This window comes from Mastomys coucha, unplaced genomic scaffold (genome assembly GCF_008632895.1).
Source record: "Mastomys coucha isolate ucsf_1 unplaced genomic scaffold, UCSF_Mcou_1 pScaffold5, whole genome shotgun sequence".
Taxonomy (NCBI): Eukaryota; Metazoa; Chordata; class Mammalia; order Rodentia; family Muridae; genus Mastomys; species Mastomys coucha.
In genome coordinates, this window is record NW_022196911.1 from 79,647,444 (window position 1) to 79,666,423 (window position 18,980).

The 18,980-nt window shown below is 47.3% G+C and overlaps 1 protein-coding gene across 4 annotated transcripts in view; it reads left to right on the forward strand.

Annotated features, from left to right (window-relative positions):
• Hnf1b (HNF1 homeobox B) overlaps nt 1-14,701 on the forward strand; it is a 55,295-nt gene extending 40,594 nt beyond the window's left edge. For 2 of the 4 annotated variants that reach the window (XM_031353602.1, XM_031353604.1), the window contains exons 7-9: nt 2,234-2,428; nt 5,102-5,220; nt 13,783-14,701. In XM_031353602.1, the coding sequence (XP_031209462.1) occupies nt 2,234-2,428; nt 5,102-5,220; nt 13,783-13,803 (335 nt within the window). In that variant the 3' untranslated portion in view covers nt 13,804-14,701. The remainder of the gene's footprint in view (nt 1-2,233; nt 2,429-5,101; nt 5,221-13,782) is intronic. The other 2 variants (XM_031353603.1, XM_031353605.1) reach the window with 2 other exon arrangements.
• The last annotated feature ends 4,279 nt before the right edge of the window (nt 14,702-18,980 follow it).

Sequence of the window (18,980 nt, forward strand, 5' to 3'; positions counted from 1 at the left end):
GGGAGAGAGAGAGAGAGGGAGAGAAAGGCCTATGGGTAAGATATCTACTTCCTTATTTCTTCAAACAAAATAACACACATACTAAGTTTGACTAACATGACTAACACACACACTTAACTTTTATTTTAGGTGCTGTCTAAACTAAAGCTTTCCCTAGGGCCATTCTGAATTTTCCAAGTTTGTTCTTCCCATCATGTGCACCCATGCATCTCAGCTTCCTCACAGCATCTCCTGAAGCATGTAAGCAGGGTGCACACTGACCTTAGGCACATGTGCATATGTGCACTGGGGTAGGCAGAGCATAAAGAAGGGTGAGGATCGTCAGGAAGCTTGGCTGAGACCCAGTGCCCTCCTTTAAGGGAGAGTTAATTAGAGAGGTTTCGTGTTTTCCGGTGTGTACAGGGAACCTCCCTCGGCACGCAAGACCCCGGACAACTGACTTGCCACTGCCAGAGCCTCATTATCTTTGTTTCTTCCGGATAAAAAGGCCAAGAGTCACACACACTGGGGGAGCTAGGATGACATCAGAGTTGCTCAGTCCTAGGACAGAAGCACACCAGGATCTCAGTCTGTGGAGAATGAGATTCCTGAGCCCCACCTCTGCAGGCTTTGACTCACTAGTCCTTGGGCGGGGCTCAAGAATGTATATTTCTTAAAGAGGTCTTCTGGGTGGCTCTAAGGCTCAGGCCTGTTTCCAAACTATGCCTTCTAATGTTATCCAGTCTAGACAGGCTAAAATTCTTTTTCTGGGTAGAGATTTCCCTAAGAGGGCAGTGGGCATGGGCTCCTGGGTAAACACAAACTCCTAGGGTTTCTTGGGAGCCAGAAGCCAGCAGTAAGAGGAGGGAGATTGAAATAGACATTCAGCATATCTGAGTCCCCTGAGGGGTTGATATTCTAGTGATATTCTGAGGGTGATCAGAAGATTCCACCCCCCCCAAGTCCCACCCAAGGGGGCCAGGAAGAGGGTTATCTGTTCTTCCTTTCTGTTCAAGGGTCTCACCTTTTAAGTGTCTGATAATGGTATCTTCTAGAGCTCCAAGTGGGCAATTGTTAAAGACTTTGCACTATCTCCCTGGAGGACTTCCCGTGAATCCTTGCTTTCAAGGTGTTCTCCCTTTCAGAAAGGCTCTCTCTCTCTCTCTCTCTCTCTCTCTCTCTCTCTCTCTCTCTCACAAACCACACACACACACACACACACACACACACACACACACACACACACAGCCACCCTGCACTTACCTACAACACTACAGCAGGCCTTTCTCTGGATCTCCTCTTCATCACATCCCCCAACTTCCCAGAAAGCAAGGTCTAAGGAACATTGGCAGCTCCAGGGCAGAGACTGGGATACCTCTGACCTCAACCTCTGACCTCTACTCTGATCTTATCTCACCTCCCCAGGCTCATGTCAGGGAGCAGCAAGAGTATGGAGACAAAAAGACCCAGGCTTTACAGTAGTGGCTGGGGTTCAAAAGAAGTCTCCGGATATAGGCATGATACCAAAGCTCAAGTTTTGCATGCCACCAGAGCATAAGGATGGCTGGGCCTAGTGCCCGATCTTTAATTGACTGCTTCCTCCTCCTCAAACCTGGTTCTTCAGGTACCAAAATCCCTACGATATACCCACTTCACAGACAGGCCGAGTTCGTCTTATATATTCTCCCTTTCTCTGCTGCTATGCACAGAGTCAGTACCTGACCTCTCCCAGGGGCTTTGTGAGCTCTGCTGTGTATCCTCAGACCTCCTCCTCCCAGGATGGTAGAGGAAGGTTTGGTTTCCTCTGACTGGAGGCCGGCAGGCGAGTGGGGGGGAGTGGGGGGTGGGAGAGGTGGAAGACAAGGAGCTGCTGCAGACTGCTGCTCGCTTCTAGAAAGACGGATCTGGGTAATAAGCCATACCCTAAAGAAGATATCCTTAACTAGGCCAGAGGACACCAGGACAGGCTTCTCATAATCCAGCATGGATGGAGACAGCAGATAGGCTCTGATGACCAGGCTCTGATGACCTCAAGGGAGCTGAATGTGGGAGGTCATAGGATGATTTGGGGGAGACCCTTAGGCTTCAGTAATACATCTCTTCAGGTCTTAGTTCCCTTGTTTTAAAAGTCACTTTCCATGCCACCTCTTCGGTAACAGACACGCTGGGCAGGGGCTCCATCTGTGACTGAGGCTGCCCTATCACCTCTCTTCACCCCTGCTACCATTCTGACGTGCCTCTTTTGCTCCCACAGGCCTCAACACCTCCCAAGCCCAGGGTGTCCCAGTCATCAACAGTGTGGCTAGCAGCCTGGCAGCCCTACAGCCCGTCCAGTTCTCTCAACAGCTGCACAGCCCTCACCAGCAGCCCCTCATGCAGCAAAGCCCAGGCAGTCACATGGCCCAGCAGCCCTTCATGGCTACGGTGACTCAGCTACAGAACTCCCACAGTAAGGACATGTGTGCAGGGGGTTGCGAGTTTCCTGGATGATTATTGGTGTCCTTTTCCCTATCTATCAGCAACCGAGGCCATTTCTCAAGCTCAGCTCTTGAGAGTCGATCTTGCTTTTCTGTCCTCTTCGCCGGCCCCAGGACTCCAAGGGGGAAGTTCACAGAGGAAAATGTAGGCCTATAATTAAAGGGTTGGCCAAGCACATGGAACGCACAACACTTTCCCATCCCAGCCCCTTGAAGGTCTCAGAAGTCAGTCAGCACCTTCCCCTAAGCATCGCCTTAGCAGCCATCCCTAAAACAGTCAGAGTTGGCATGCTGGTTGGAATCTATTTACCTCTCTAAAACAGATGATCTTCTGGAGCCCTCATGCCCATAGTCTGTACGCACTAAAAATCTCTAATTAGAAAAGGTGAGGCTTGAGCTGGAAGTACAGCTCCTTGCTAGAGCACTTGCCGAACAGCGTTAGGTCCTAGGTTCAACCCTGACCCCGAGGAGAAAACAAACAGAGGCAGAGAGAAAGAGAGACCTCCGTCAGGAATGTGCTTGTATGCAAGCATGGAAACCTAAGTTTGGATCCCCAACATTCACTTAAAAAGAATCTCAGTATGCTGCCATGTCCTTTATACCCCAAGCTCAGGGGAGATGGGGCCAGGTAGGTCCCTAAGGTCCACTGGCCAATAGCTTAGCATACTTGGTGAGTTTAAGTCAGTAAAAGACCCTGTCTCAAAAAGTAACTCGGATCATACCAGAGGACCAATAATTGAGGTCATGCTCTGGCACACATACACATCCATGCAGGTGGGCACACACACCACATACACATGCACCCACACATGCATGGACATATATACAACATAAAAACCAAGCAAATTAAAGCCATCAGTGTGCATGGAAAACATCACCTATCCTCTACCAAGTCATGGAACAGCAGAGTCTCTGCCTCTTACAGAGGGTCCCCACCTTCAGCTTTTAGCCTCCCCTACATTTACCTATCCCTGCCTTCCATCCTGAGCCCAGGCCTCCACTCTTCTGGCCAAGCCTGGCTGTAGTCTTAATTTTCAAGTTTGGGAATGAATTATAGAAGGGATAAGACATCTTGCCTGCTTCAGGAAGTATCCAGTCTAGACTAGTCTTAAACAGCTAAGTAGCCATTGGCTACTCTACATTTGCTTTCTCGTTTGCTTCATGCATACAATAGGAATAGTGTGCTTGTGAGATCATTATGAACATGAAAGTAAAATATGGGTGATCAGGCTGGAGAAATGGGTCAGTGATTAAGAGCACTGAACGCTCTTCTGGAGGACCTGGGTTCAGTTCCCAGTACCCACAGTTACATGTCTGTAACTCTAATATCTGACATTGTCACACAGACATACCTACAGGCCAAACACCCATGTACATAAAATAAAAATACAAATTATTTTTAAAAATATGTACTATCTACCTCTCATAAGCATAAAGTGTTTCAGAAACACGCGCATCTTTACTCAGTCACTTTTAAAAGGCAAGGAGGGCAAAGGGGATTTGAATTGTTCCTCCAGGTGCTCCTCATTTTCCTTGGACAAATGACATGTCTGAAGTTGATCAGCCACATTCATCCTTCTATCCTCAGGGCTCAGTCCTGACTAGGCCCCCCGCAGGGCTGGTTTCTAAGCAGCACCTCACACTCCAATTACCTATCCTTGTCTTTGAAAACTCTGCCAAAGCCTGCAGCGTCTGGGACCCACATGGACCTCATTCTTCCTGCAGAGTGTGTGCCACCGCACCCCCCATCACTGGGTGGAACAGTATTAAAGCGGTCACCATGATCTATGGGATTGCCCAGACTCAGTAGACCTGACTAGCCACAAAGAGAGAGCCCAGAGGGGCCAGACCAGGAAATAACCAGCAGCCAGTGACCTTCACCTCCACTTTGTACTGGAGGCCTCTATGGTAGGTAGGGTCCATGATTTGGAAACATGCTGGTCCCTCCCTCATGGCCAAGCATCCACATGCTTTCATTAGTGGGGTGACCTAGAATCGACATGATTCTTCTGGATAGCTACCATAAGTCACGGGGCTCCAGATGTGGTAGGCCAGTATTAAAACAACTAAATATTGGGTCACGTGCTCCTAGAGGTCTTATCTGAGTCATCTCCTCTTGTTTATCCTTCATATTGATGTGTTATCATAAGGCCTTGAAATCATTGTCATGAAAATTGGAATAGCCCAGAATTATACAGTACATGTATACATGTACATCTAATTATGATTGTTAACCAGTCTACAACTCCAAGAGGAAACAAGGAGTTTGAATTGTGTCAGAAGCGGTAAGCACACACCTGGGCAGATGCTTCATGTTGGCCAGCCACAGCTCTCCATATGCATAATGTCACTTGTTGATACGTAGGCTCCTAATATTTTAACCAATGTCAGGGAAACAGAATTGTGCACAGGGTTATATACTTAGTTCAAAGCATTGAGACTTTCCTACCACAGATATCCTTGTTTTACAAGGGAAGAAACCAAAATAAGATCAAGTACCTTGATTAAGGAACCAAAATGTCCCCTTAATACACTGCCTTTCCAAATACAGCCACCACCCCAGGGAAGTGGGAACTACAGGGTGGTTTATGTGGGTATTGTGACTGTGTGTATATAGTGAGTGTGTCTTCTCTCTGTCTCTCCAGTGTATGCACATAAGCAAGAACCCCCTCAGTATTCCCACACCTCCCGGTTCCCATCTGCGATGGTAGTCACAGATGCCAGTAGCATCAACACCCTCACCAGCATGTCTTCCAGTAAACAGGTAATGCCAGCAGGAGGGGCCAGGGTGTGTGCATGGGTATGTGCATGGGTGTGTGCATGTGTGTGCTCATAATTCAACCAGTGAGCACATCCTCAGCCATGATTGGATTCTTAGGAGATTCTAATTTAGTTAGCTGCTAAAACGAACTCCTGAGGTCAGAGGGCAAAACACACGGGCAACTGACCAAAAAGAGCTTATTGCTCCCCAACAAGAGTGTTAAATGAAGACTGGGGTTGGATGGGTCACTGGAGTCTGGATGACATAATGCGGTTAGATACTTAGAACCGAGCGTTCCTGACTGGGATAATTGATGACCCATGCAAAGGGTTTTTCCAGGATGGGATGGGAAGATCAGGATGTCTGGTGAGCTGCCAACTTTGCAAAGGTGGTCAGTGGTGAAAGAGAAAGGAGAATCAGGGGTCCTGGGATTGATTCTCTTAGTCTAGGACCCATACCAACCACAGACACTAGAAGCCTGAGGACTAACCTCATCGCGTTAACCCTTCGAGGACTCCCCAGTAGACAGTGTGACCTTTTCAGAGGCCTGTGCCCTTTGGATGGTTTAATCAAGACACTTAAATTCAACTTCCTGGTGCAGAGAGCATGGGGAAATGCACAGCGGCTTAGTCACTGCCTCAGTGGATGAGTAATTCCCACCTCCCAAAGAGATGCTGGAGTAATAAAGACCGCTACCCCAACAGGGAGGGCCACAGCTCAGAGAGCTCCCTACCACAGGACAATGAGAGTTAGAAAATAGGACAAGATGTCTGAACATGGTTGTGGATTCCAGAGTAACACAATAAGGCCTTTCAATAGCTGGGGTCCGTGTGCCGTGGGAGCCGTTTGGCCTCTATCGATTGCTAGATAAGAAGGCGACAACCTTGAACTTTGTGTCAGAAGCACTCGTCAAGGTTTGATCGTGTTGATCATGGCCCCACTCCCACCCCAGGCACCCCCGTAAGTCACACCTCACCCATCGCCACTAGCTTCCTATCAGACTCTTTCATGGGCTCAGGAGTCTCAGCTCTCTCCTTGACTCATCTTCTTCTGGCCCTAGAATGAAGTAGGGCGGGTTCTACCATTCACTCTGAACGTTTGTTTCATCTTGAAAAGGACAGTTGTAATGTCTACTTGTTTCAAGGATTTGGAAAGGTTGTGTATGTTAAGTGTCTGGCGTATCTCAAGAGCTAAATGCCCAGCTTGGGTGACTGGGCTCAGAAATCGAGGAGGTAGAAGGAGAGGTGTGTGGGACCTGCTCTGCCAGTCTTCTCTCACCCAATAGAAGATTAAAAGACAACCCTCCTTTGCCCTGCCCTTCGACTCCTAACTCCCATGTCATTTCCCACTCATTGTAGCCATCAGGGAAAACATTTATCTGTGCTCACCAATCTCAATCAGGAGGTTAGCCAGGCGCAGCAGCCCTCCTTGGGAATACCTTCCTCTTTTAAAGTTTTATCAATCCATCTGCTGCTTGGGCAGTCCTAGACAGGGCAGTGATTAATTATGGCTGTCTTTCCCACATTGACTTTGATGCCTGCTTGTTGAAACGAGTCCTCTGGGTTCGGGAAATGGTCCCTTAACCTGCTTCAAGAAGCTCCCAGAGATGCTGCCATCAACCCCCACGTGGCTTCTGCCCTCCTCTGGGCAGAGTGGCTAGCCAACCTTGAAGTTGAATGAACAGCTTCCTTGACGTATTATGGAGGTGTCTCTGTATTCCAGGACATCTCATGAGTGACCAGACTCTCATCTCTGCAACATTGAAGATGATGATTATACTAATAAGAATTTAAAAAAAAAAAAAGCCTCAGATGGTCATGATGCTACATGGTTGTGATAGCAGGACACAGAAGGCTGAGGCAGGAGGAGCACTGTCTCACAAGACAAATGGAATGCTTTATAGTTTTGCTTTGTTGTTTTCATTCCATTGCAACCCTCTTAAGTTCAAAGACATGAACTGAAACCCAGAATGGAAAGTGACCTACCCAAGGTCATGCAGGTGAACTCGGCCTCCAGACTTGGGTCTTTGACTCCTAATCCTGAACTCTTTTCATTTAAACGCCTTCCCCCTCTCTTGAAAATGCTCATGATAATCATCAATGCTTTTGTTGTTGGAAGTGGTTAGAAACCAGAACGAACATTAAACATGTGTGCTAAATTTCAAACAGAAAACTTCCATCTTATAAACCAATGCAGAAGGAAGAATGGAGAAAGAGTGGGCTGAAGCCTAAATAATCTACAAACTCTCTGATCCTGAGGCACCAGGAACATGAGCAGCTTTTGTTCTTTCTTCGTTTTAAAGCATTGGTTTTCATGAGGCATTTCAAAACCATTGGTAGGTGTCAGGACCTGTGAGATATGTGGGAGAGAACACGTCCTTGAGTATGTTAGGGAAGCTTCTAGGTTAAACAGAGCCTTCTGGAAAGGGCTTCTCAGAACAGTCCGTGTGCTGCTGATGTGAGTGGAAGCAAAGCTAGTGTATGCCATGCTCTCCCCTTCTGCCTTCTTCACTGTCCACCTCAGTGCTTGGTCTGCATGTGGTTATAAGAGATCCTGGCATTGAAATGTCCCAAGATTAGGGCCATTGCTCCTGAAGGCCTGTCATCTTTTGTACATGCTCTCAATCACTGTTTCCCTTGCTGCTACCATACAGGTACTCACCTTCCCACATTCAAAAACAAAAACAAAAACAAACAAACAAACAAACAAAAAAACAGGTAGATCAGGAACCACCCACAGTACCAAAGCTTTTTGTATTTTGCTAAATACAAAATCATGCAGGTTCAGCGAGTGAGTGGGTGGGTGGAACAATGGGTGGATAGATGGATGGATGGATGGATGGATGGATGGATGGATGGATGGATGGATGGATGGATTCAGAACTATTTTTTTTTTTAGTACCTCCAATTTTCCAACAAGCATTCAAGCTGCTGTTCTACCATATATTATCTGGCTAACTCTCTCCCTCCTTCTGCTAAGTATAGTTTTATGCAGAAAACTAAGGCTCTAAGATGAAGAGGGAGATGAGTAATTTCACACAACGATAAAGCCCACAGCCAGACTTCTACCAGACTTTAATCTTCTTGCTCCAGATCCATTAACAGCCTTCACTTCCCAGTATCTTTGTCTTTCTTTTTAATTTCATTGTAATTTATTTCTTGAGATAATGGTTTGGGATCCTTTGGGTAGCCTCTGAACCAATAGAAGGTGGGAGAGAGTGTGCAGAAAAGAAACTGATTGAAAACTTAGATCCAAGATGGACAATCCCTGGTTGGCTTGGAGCTCACTGTGCAAACAAGGCTGGCATCAATTTTGCATCGATCCTCCAGTCTCTGCCTCCCATGCAGAGATTTGGGATCTGGGATTTGCAGGCATGTGTCGCCATACTTGGCTTCTCATAGCTATGCATGCTTAAGCAGCATAATAATGATGCAGGGTTGTGCAGGTATACAGGTAAATCTAGACTGTGAACTTATAGCTGTCTGATCCCGGTACTTACTGTTGCTACTACAGACCTGCTCAGGATCTTACAAGAATCAAAGTTTCAGGATTCCTAGACTGCCAAGAGTCCTCTGTATCTCCTTCCACCTGTCCTTTCTGGACAATTTGCCTCTTCTTCAACACTTGGGTATCCTGAGTTACATTCTGAGAGGGTTTGTGTCTGAGCTCCTATGTAATGACACCCCACAGATCTGAGATTAAGACTGTACCAAGCGATGACTTCAGTAAGAACCAGAGTGGGCGGGCTGTGAGCTGACTCTTGTTCCCATAACACACTCTGTCCACTGTTTACTTCCTAGTTTACAGAGAGGTCAAGCGAAGCCCCCGGAGGTACTAACGAGAGGTGTGCTGCTTCATCATTAACTCCTTCCCCCCTCCCCCCCCGCAGCTGTGCCTTCTTGTCAAACTTTCTTCATTGTTGGAGTTAGGGAAGCAAGGTCTGATGGTTAGGAACACCAAGCCTGAGACCTGGCCAGATTCAGACTTAAAATTCTACTACATTCTACCCATATGCCCTCTGGGAAATCTGTCAAGCCTCAGTTTTCTTCTGTATATGATGAAATCTCTTTCATGGGATCATTGCATGACTGCAAGAAAATCCTAGTAGAACATATCTCTCCATGTTTGACCCAAGGGAACATCTAGTCTGTGGAAGCTGGGTTACATCTGCTGCTAGTAACCCTGAGTGTCTCCCGGGTATGAGAAAGAGGTTTATGAATGACCAAAAACATTTATTTTTTCCTAAAGTCAGATTTTTTATAAAGACATATTTATTTTTGTTTTATGTGTGTTTGTGTTCTGCCTGTGTGTATCTCTGTGAGTCATGTACATGTGGTGCCCAAGAAGGCCAGAAAGTGCTGTTGAATTCCCTGGGACTGGAGTTATGGATGGTTATGAGTGTTAGATAAATGCTGGTTACTGAACTCCAGTCCTTGGCCAGGACAGCAAGTTCTCCTAACCTCTGAGCTCTCTCTCCAGCCCCAAGGCAATGATCATACATCATGGCTAAGTGTGCGAGCTTGGCTGGCGTAGGTCCCTGTGGGTTAGAATAGCACCCATCTTCTTGCTCTCTCCTTACAGACTCAAGACCAGTGAGGCTGGCTTCTAGCCTCACACTCCACTGTGTCCTCATCACCACCCCTTCCATGCTGCAGGTTCAGTGGCTGTTTTCTGATACCATGCCACAGCCCATCCCTACCTCCCTGCCCCTTGGATTTTTTTTTTTCTTTTGGTTTTTCAAGACAGGGTTTCTCTGTGTAGCCCTGGCTGTCCTGGAACTCACTCTGTAGACCAGGCTGGCCTCGAACTCAGAAATCTGCCTGCCTCTGCCTCCCAAGTGCTGGGATTAAAGGCGTGTGCCACCACCGCCCAGCTGCCCCTTGGATTTTAAGGCACCACCTCATTCTGTGCTCTTCAATACTCCTCCTGCCCTTAACTGGCAATTCATCTCCTCAACATTGGAGCTCTGAGGGGCCCAAGGATCGCTCCTTGGCCTCTTCTCATTGGATCACACACCAATCCTGTGACTTTGGGCCAAGTGCACAGGCTGATGGCATATGTCATCTGTCCCCAAGGTGGTCCTGCCCACGGAGGGTGCAATGACAGCATTATCATTAGTGAGACATACGCATGCCCAATACATACAGCACACCTCTCGAACGGAGCCCACCTCAAACAGAAGCTCTTCATTTGCCCAGGTTTCTCCTTACCCAGATCACTTGCTTGTTTTGTAATTCCACTTGTAAAACCCCCTGCCCTCCTTTCTCACAAGAGATCTTAGTTCTGCCGGGCAGTGGTGGCGCATGCCTTTAATTCCAGCCCTTGGGAGGCAAAGGCAGGCAGATTTCTGAGTTCGAGGCCAGCCTGGTCTACAGAGTGAGTTCCAGGACAGCCAGGGCTACACAGAGAAACCCTGTCTCGAAAAACAAAACAAAGAAGCCGTAGTTCTTTTCTCCATTACCCCACATCCTGTCCATCACTTAAGTTCTGCTGGGAGACCTTTAGAATTCCTCCTAAGTCTGACATTCTTCACCACACCCCTGGGCACCATTATAGCCCAAGCTCGGGCTCCTCTTGTCTCTACTTGATCTCTTTCAGTGGCCCTTGACTCCCCCCTCCTGCTCTTACTTGCAACACTGTGGTCTGGTTACAGCAGCCAGAGAGAGAGACCTCAAGAGAAAAACCAAGCATGTCCTTCCCCTGTCAAAATTCCCCAATAGCTTTCCATTGTTACCAAATGAAGGAGACTTACAAGGCTCTGGGTGAACAGGCTGCTATCTCTATACTGCTTTCTGCACCTCCTTTGCTCACTGGGCTTAAGCAGGACCAGGGACTCACAACAGCCAGCAAGTGACTATAAAGTTGGCCTCTTCTGCTGGGAACACAATGTGTGGGGTTTTCCATGCTTGCTCCCTCATCTCATTCAGTTCAAATGTCACTACCTCCCTAAATGATCCCCCTTTCCTTCAAGTCAGCTTAAGTTACCTTGCTTGCTTTCCAAGAATATCTACCTCTACCTAAAAGCTGTTTACGTATGATACGTGCACGTGATGTTTGGTGGTCTGTTGTTCAAACTCTCTAGAATGTATGCTGTGTAAAACTGTAGACAGGTCATACTCACAATCACATGCCTTGGACACCTTGCGGGCACCCAGTTATAGGTTAAATTAATGGCAGCCTCTTACCTCAAAGGGTAGGTGGAGGCCAGCAAGATGGCTCAGTAGGGAAAGACCAGTGACCTGAGCTGGATCCCCAGCACCGACATGATGGAAAGAGAGAACTTTGCACCTTCTGCTAGGTGTCCTCTGACCTCCACACACAAGCTGGGGGATGTGAATGCCTGTATAGTTGCAAAAAATGTAAAAGGAAATAATGTTAAATAGGAAGTTGTGCGTGCAAAGCCCTAAACATCATGAATGCACACAATGGAACTTCAGTGTGCACCATTATGGACCACCGTTCAGTGCCACCATTATGTAACATGTCCTCTGGGGATGAGGGTCCCAGTTACCACACCTTACAGATAGAGGGTCACCCAGTGACCCCATGAAGGTGGGAGTACTGGGACCCCAGTGTATACCTTATCAGATGTTTATGTTTAGACTCTGAAAGGAGCAAATAATTCCAGGTCCCTTGACAACATTTAGGGCTCTGCCACCATTTTATTATGTGAGCAAACATCTGATAGCTGGGAAGCCCATCCCTAATGACAGGTCGTAGAATCTCACTGGCGTCTCCTTATCGGCCTTTCTTGTTTGCTCTCCTATTGAAAGCTGAGAGGTCACAAGCCAGTTTCTCTCTCTTCCACCTGAAATCTGAAAATTGGAAGGAAAAAAAAAAAAAGGAGGAAGGGCTGATAGTGGGGAGTTAAGAGACTGAAGAGTGGGGGTGGGGAGAGGCAGGAAGAGGAGGCAAAGGGTATCAAAGGGCCCTGACCAACACCTCAAGAATGTAGGAGAACAAGAAACCCAGCTCCTCACACAAATGCATAGCTCCAGGCCAGTCTTAGGAGCCCTCAACAGCATCAAGAACAGAGGAGGGGGCCCCATGCTGGATATTATTAAGAATGACAGAATGACCACACAAATGCTTTTGAGGCAAGGTCACCCGTACTGATGCACCCAAAGCCACTGCAGCCTCCCTTTCTATGGAGGAAGAAACTGAAGCATGAAGAATGATTTGACTGAGAGCAAGCCTAAGTAGAAGGAATGCAGGCTGGAGGTTGCCCAAAGCCAACTGGAGTCTCTGGCCTCCCTGGTTCTGAACCACTGGCCCACCCCAGCTCCCTCTGAATCCTGCTTTTCTTAGTCTGTCAGATGGACTCGTGGGGATCTCATGGGATGGTGGTTGAGAACCCTGATTAGTAAGGAAATAATGGAAGACTAGGCCTGTGTTTGCATGAGTACAAGTGTGGACATGTGTGTTTGAGGGGAGAGCCTTGAGAGATCAAGCCACTAGGCTGAAGGGAAAACCTTCATCACTGACAAGAGTAAAAGGGTGAAGAGAAAGACATCTGGGGGTGTTGTGGGGGGTGGGGTGGCTCTAGAGATTAAAAGGAGAGTCATGATTTTCTGAAATGTCACTTGAAGCCTGGGGTTCTGGAAGGGGAGGGAGGCTGTCCCACATGGGTCCTCCTAGAGGGTGGCTCCAGATACTCTGAGGTCTCCTTCTCTGGCCCACGGAGATGTGTGGCATCAAACACCTTTAACTTTTGACTTCTTTTCTTGGTATCTTTACCCAATGGTAATAACCCTTGAGAACGTTTCTTAAGATTTCCAAAGCCCTCTCCCTGATGGAAACTTTGAGTAAAGGGACATTCCCTCACTCACTTTATGGCCTTGCTGCTCGTGGTAGATCAGGAGTGTCAGCAGAGCCTGAGGAGTTCTTAGAGATGCATAGTCCTGGGGCCGGTGACATGGCTCAACCAATGGAAGAGCCTTGTGGCCAAGCCCGATAACAGGAGTTTGATAGTGGAACTCACATGGTGGGAGGAGAGAATTGATCCCTAAAAGCTGCCATCTGACCTTCACTGTACACAGGCACACACATAAACACACACACAAATGCAAATAATTTTTAAACTACAAATACAAACTCCTAGGCCTAACCCAGGCCTGAGAACCAGAGATGGATCTGTGTTTTATCAGGATCCTTTTCCTTGACCATTTCATCCAAGTTTGGGAAGTAGTGGCCTAGGGCCCTTAGAGATCTTAGGAGGAGACCTACTTCCACAAGAGACCTAGAGCTCCCACTCTGCTGATTTGTGATCACCCCGAGCACTGTATAAATGCCATTCTCATAAAACCCCACTTCAGGGTTAAGCTCAGTAAATCAGGACTATTTCAGGCCCCCCAGCAACACACTTTTTCCCTGGGAAGTACCCAGGAAAGCTCTCCTGAGGAGAGCTCCAGCACCCATGATGTAGTTGGGTGCCCACTCCATTCCAGCCCTCTACCTCCAGAACTCTGCTGGCCAAGCTGGGTGTCAGCTCCCTTGGAGAAGCTAACTGGAATGGCCTATGTACACACAGCTAAGCTCTTTCTCCCCTCTCTCTTCCCCCCACAGTGTCCACTGCAAGCCTGGTGATACTCCCATAACCACTCACTTTGTGTGCAGCAACGAGGACCCCATTTTCCAGACCATCAGTCTCTGGGGATGTCCAGCGATCGACCAGACAGGCACCTGAGAGGCCAGGAGAGGTCCCTGCTCACCTGACATCCTGCCAGGGCGGGCACCTTGGATAAGCTGATAAGCCACTCTCAAGGGCTGCAGCCCAAAGCCCAGCCCCCCTTCTTCGCAGTATTGTCAGGATGCCTCTCCTAAGATGCCAAGTGCTCTTGTTTCTCCCAGAGGTGGCCGGCGCAAAATGGTGCAACAAGAAGCAAGAGACCCGTGGAGTCTCCCCTGCAACCCTTCATCGAACAAACTGATGCAAAAACTTGAATCTGTTACTGACATAAGATGAGGACCGAGGAGGATGTGTGCTATTGAACTGAGCCAGACACTGTAAATACTGACAGACTCCCCCCTCTCCCATCCCAGATGATCTCAAGATTTCTTCTAAAGAAGTAAATTTGTCCAATGGGTGTAAACTATAAACTACTGTAATTAAGTGCAATTTTCCTTCCACCTATCTACCCCTGCCCTGTATATAATACTAAAGTGTCTATCACTTTTCTTTGTAAAGGTCAGAGTTGAAATTCCAAGAGTGACTTGCTCCCTCCCTGTTTCCCACCAAAAGCCACCCAAAATGGGTAAAGAATCTCTTCACCAGCATCCCTCTGGCCACAGGGATGGCATACTTTGGACAGACTGCCAGCTAACAACCCCCACCCCCATGTTAAGACACACCTCTGGATCTCTAGTGGGGTGGGACATAACGGCAGCAAGATGCCCTAACTTCCTGTGGGTCTGGACGGGGACACTGACTGGCTGACGGCCATCTCAGGAAGCCTCCCATTAAAGCAATTTATTTTGTCACTGCTTAGAGTCTCATATCTCTTCCCCTGCTATGGCTTCACCAAGAATCCCCCAGCCTGATCTCCTTGAGATTTTCCAGTGAGTCCACTAGATACAATGTTATCCTCTGGGGTGGCCTGTGCTCACACCTTCTTGGAACATTCACATTAGCTTTCTCATGCATCAATGTGGGAAACAGTTGATTGCATCATTAGACACAACAACAAGGTCATGGCGCCAATTCTGGGTCACTTATGGTCACAGAGACAAAAAGTATAAGGGAGAAAAATGCAGTGGGGAACTTCTGAAATCTCATTTTAAGCATTAATTCCAGGCTTTTTCCTACCTTCTTGCCTTCCTGTGGGACTGTCTGGGCCTAGGAGAAGGGGCTCTTATGGTTGCTACCACCTCCATGGTCTTCGTTCTGTTGAGGATGCTAATGAATCCAATGCTGACTTGGGAGAAAGGACCTTGCCCTAGCCTCATCAGTACTGCCTCCTCTTCCATAAATGCTTTTCTATGCTCCAACAGAGTATTTCCAGAGAAAGTAACACCAAGAAAACTACGGAGACCAGTCCCTGGGTGGCAGGGCTTTCATATATCCCAATAGAGTGGAAGATGGCCATTCTCAGAGACCTGGAAAATTTGCTGAGGGCCTACTGTGTGTCCAAAGCAGGGGCAGACAGTATAAAAATACTGGTCCCTACTGGTTCTTGGGTTGCCCAGACAGTATAATCTGAAGCTAAAGTAGTCAAGAGGAAGTTCATAGTTAGGTTGAGGTGAAGCCAGGACAAGGGCAAGCACTACACACACAAAGACAGCAAAGATGCCTTTGGACTATTTGAGGTGACCTAAAGGTATATAAGGTCTGGAGAGATGGCTCAGCTGTTAAGAGCTCATGCAGAGGACCCAGCTTTATTTCCTATCACCTGCATCAGTCCGCTCACAGCTGCCTGGAAGTACAAGTCCACGAGATCAAACTCCCTCTTTTCACCACAGAGGGTGAGCTGCTGAACACACAGACAAGCAGGCACACATATAAATAAAATCTTCATTAAAAGAGTTTAAAGGGCATGTCCATTTCCAGAAAGAGCCAGAGAGTGAAGGCACAAAGCCTACACCTCAGCCCGAGCTCTATAGCTGGATCGCACTCTTTGGGGTACAGCCAGAGGTATTTGGCAGAGACTTTTGACCCTTTAATACAGTTCCTCGTGTTGTGGTGACCCCCTAACTATAGAATTATTTTGTTGCTACTTCATAACTATAATGTTGCTACTGTCGTGAATGGTAATGCAAGTAACTGTGTTTTCTGATAGTCTTAGGCGTCCCCTGTGAAAGGGTTGTTTCGCAGCCCCCACCCACCCTCTCACCCACCCAAGGGTTTACACCCTACAAGTTGAGAGCTGCTGTTTTAAATTGTTTGGTATTGTTGCAATAGCCTTGAGAACCTAGAGGTCCTCCTAATCCAAGAGGTCATCTAAACACAGGCACAGGCAGAGCAGAGAGAGGGTGAGTGGATTAGGCACAGTCTTAAGGAACTTTTCTTAACCAAACCCTATTTGACCCGAGATATATAGACGGAAGACCCAGGCAACTGACGAGTCTCTGGCAGACTGGCAGGCCCTTCCTAACATCCCTTCACCAGAGGAAAGAGGAAGAAAGGTAGCCACTGTGTGGGGGTTCAGATGTAAGCTGCCCATTCTGAAGGTTTGTTTGCAACTAAGAACCCTCATCCATTCCCCTCTTACACACCAGCCTCTTCCAAGCTTCTTTCTTACCCACGGAGCACAAACTTTTCTCTCAGGGCCCACTCATGTTCTGGGGGGAGTCCTGGATTAGATGTTCTTTATTTTAACATCTGTGAAATGAAATAAGATCCTTAATGGTCTGCCTCAGATTGTGGAGTCTCCCCTCCAAAGGTATAGATCGTTTGTCCTGTTTGCTGAGGAATCCAGGTGGGTAAGAATACAATGCAGCCGAGAGTCCTGAGTCCTTCACTCACAGGTGGGGGCAGGCCTTTGGGAGGCTTCTTGGAGTCCAGATATGCTGATTAGGATCAGCACCGCTGTCATATGTAAACACTTTGATGGTAATAATCATGCCTGAGCCGGGCAGTGGTGGCGCATGCCTTTAATCCCAGCACTTGGGAGGCAGAGGCAGGTGGATTTCTGAGTTCGAGGCCAGCCTGTTCTACAGAGTGAGTTCCAGGGCTACACAGAGAAACTCTGTCACGAAAAACAAAAACAAACAAACAAACAAAAAAGTCATGCCTGATTCTTAAGGTCCTTTGAGGAATGACAGGGCTAACATCAATGGCTGAGAGCTTGGAGACCTGCACACACTGTGTTGGTGTGCATTCTTGCATCATAGAGCTTCCTGGACTGGGTTGATGTTTCCAGACATCTGTTCCTTATCACCTGTACGGTGCTGGGCGTTTGGTCAAATGTTGTTGTTTCTATGTGTAAGGCAAATAGAGTGGTAAACTGAGGCTTGGGGAGAGCAAACCCAAGGAGAGAAGGCCTGACTGGGGAGGTTTGGCTATAGAGAGCTCTGAGGGGCTGGTACTTGTCTTTATTTCTAAAGTGGGGTGGGGGTAGGGAACAGGAGTCCTGGGAAGACTCCGGAGCCAGGAAAGGCAAAGTCAGGAGGAGGCAGGAGCCAGCCTTGCTGGAGGTAAAGCTGAGCTGATAGCTCCCTTTGAACCAGGGATTAGATGCATCAAAAGCCACTGTGGAAGCAATTGTCAGTAGCAGACTACCGCAGGGAGCACCTTGCTTCCTCCACCCATCACACGCATGTTGATAACAAATAGCAATCAGCTGAACCTGTAAGCCTGTAAGTCTCCTCCCTCCCCCTTTCCGTCTCCTCCTCTCTCCTCCCCTCCTTTGCCTCCTGGGTGCAGGGGTCATTTCACTGAGCAAACACTGAATTGTCTGCTGAGACTTCCAGCGTGACCATTTATTACTGAATCCTTGGTGTGTGCAGGACTTCACACACACCTGGATGAACTCGTTCTAGGGTGTAGAGAGAAGAAACACTTTCTAAGGGAGAGTAAGCCGAGCAAACACAGAGGGAGCTACATCAAAGGCAAGGTCACTAAAGCCAGTCTCCTGAGGCCTACACACATACACACACACACACACACACACACATATATGTGTGTATATATATATATACATATATGTGTATATATATACGTGTATATATATATATGGCACATATATATGTATATATACACATATATATACATATATATACATATATATATACACACATATATATGTATATATGTGCCATATATGTATATATACATATATATATGTGCCAACCCACCACAGAAGAACATTGAAGATGTTCTTTTATATCTTATTTTCTTTCAATATGTATATTGTAAAATTCCCAAAAGAAGATTTCTTTCCTGTGTCCTATTGTCTTGACACCTGCAATAACACAATACAAGCTACTCCAAATTCATTATGAAAAGGAAATACAAAGGTTGGGGGGAATTCGTTTGTTTGCAGTTTTTGTTTTTGTTCTTTGAAACAGGGTTTCTCTGTATGGCCCTGGCTGTCCTGGAACTCACTCTGTAGACCAGACTGGCCTCGAACTCAGAAATCTGCCTGCCTCTACCTCTTGAGTACTGGGATTAAAGGGATACACCACCATGCTTGGTACAAAGTTCATTTTTTAAAAAGACCAAAAACAACCCAACATAAGGGAAGTGGGTGTGATTCTTGAGCCAGCCCAGGGCTTTTCACGTATAGCTTTGCTTTCAAAAATATATAGTCCAAACTAATCTTCCCCTTTCGTTTATTCAAAAAATATTTCCCGGGCTGGGGAGTTGGTTCATTTGCTAACGTTCTTGCCACGTAAGTATGAGGTCCTGAAATTGAATTTCTAGCACTCATGTAAAAAGCCAGGCGCTAGGGAGACAGAGACAAGGGGACCCCTGGTCTAGCCAATCAGTGAGCTCCAGGTTCTCAGCAATTAAAATGGGAGCTAAAAAGATGGCTCAGCAGTTAAGAGTACTAGCTGGAGGCAGGAAGAGGATAGAGATTCCACAGGAAGACCAACAGAGTCAACTAACATGAACCCTTTGGGGCTCCCAGAGACTGAACCCCCCACACACACACTTATGTAGATGTGTCGGGTTCCCCGACAACTTGAGCAATCTGAATCTTGCCTGCCTGTAGATCCCCTTTCCCCAAATGGGCTACTTTGTCTGGCCTCAGTGGGAGAAGATGTGCCTAGTCCTGTGGTGACTTGATGTGCCAGGGTAGGGTGATACTGGGTGGCTCCCCCTT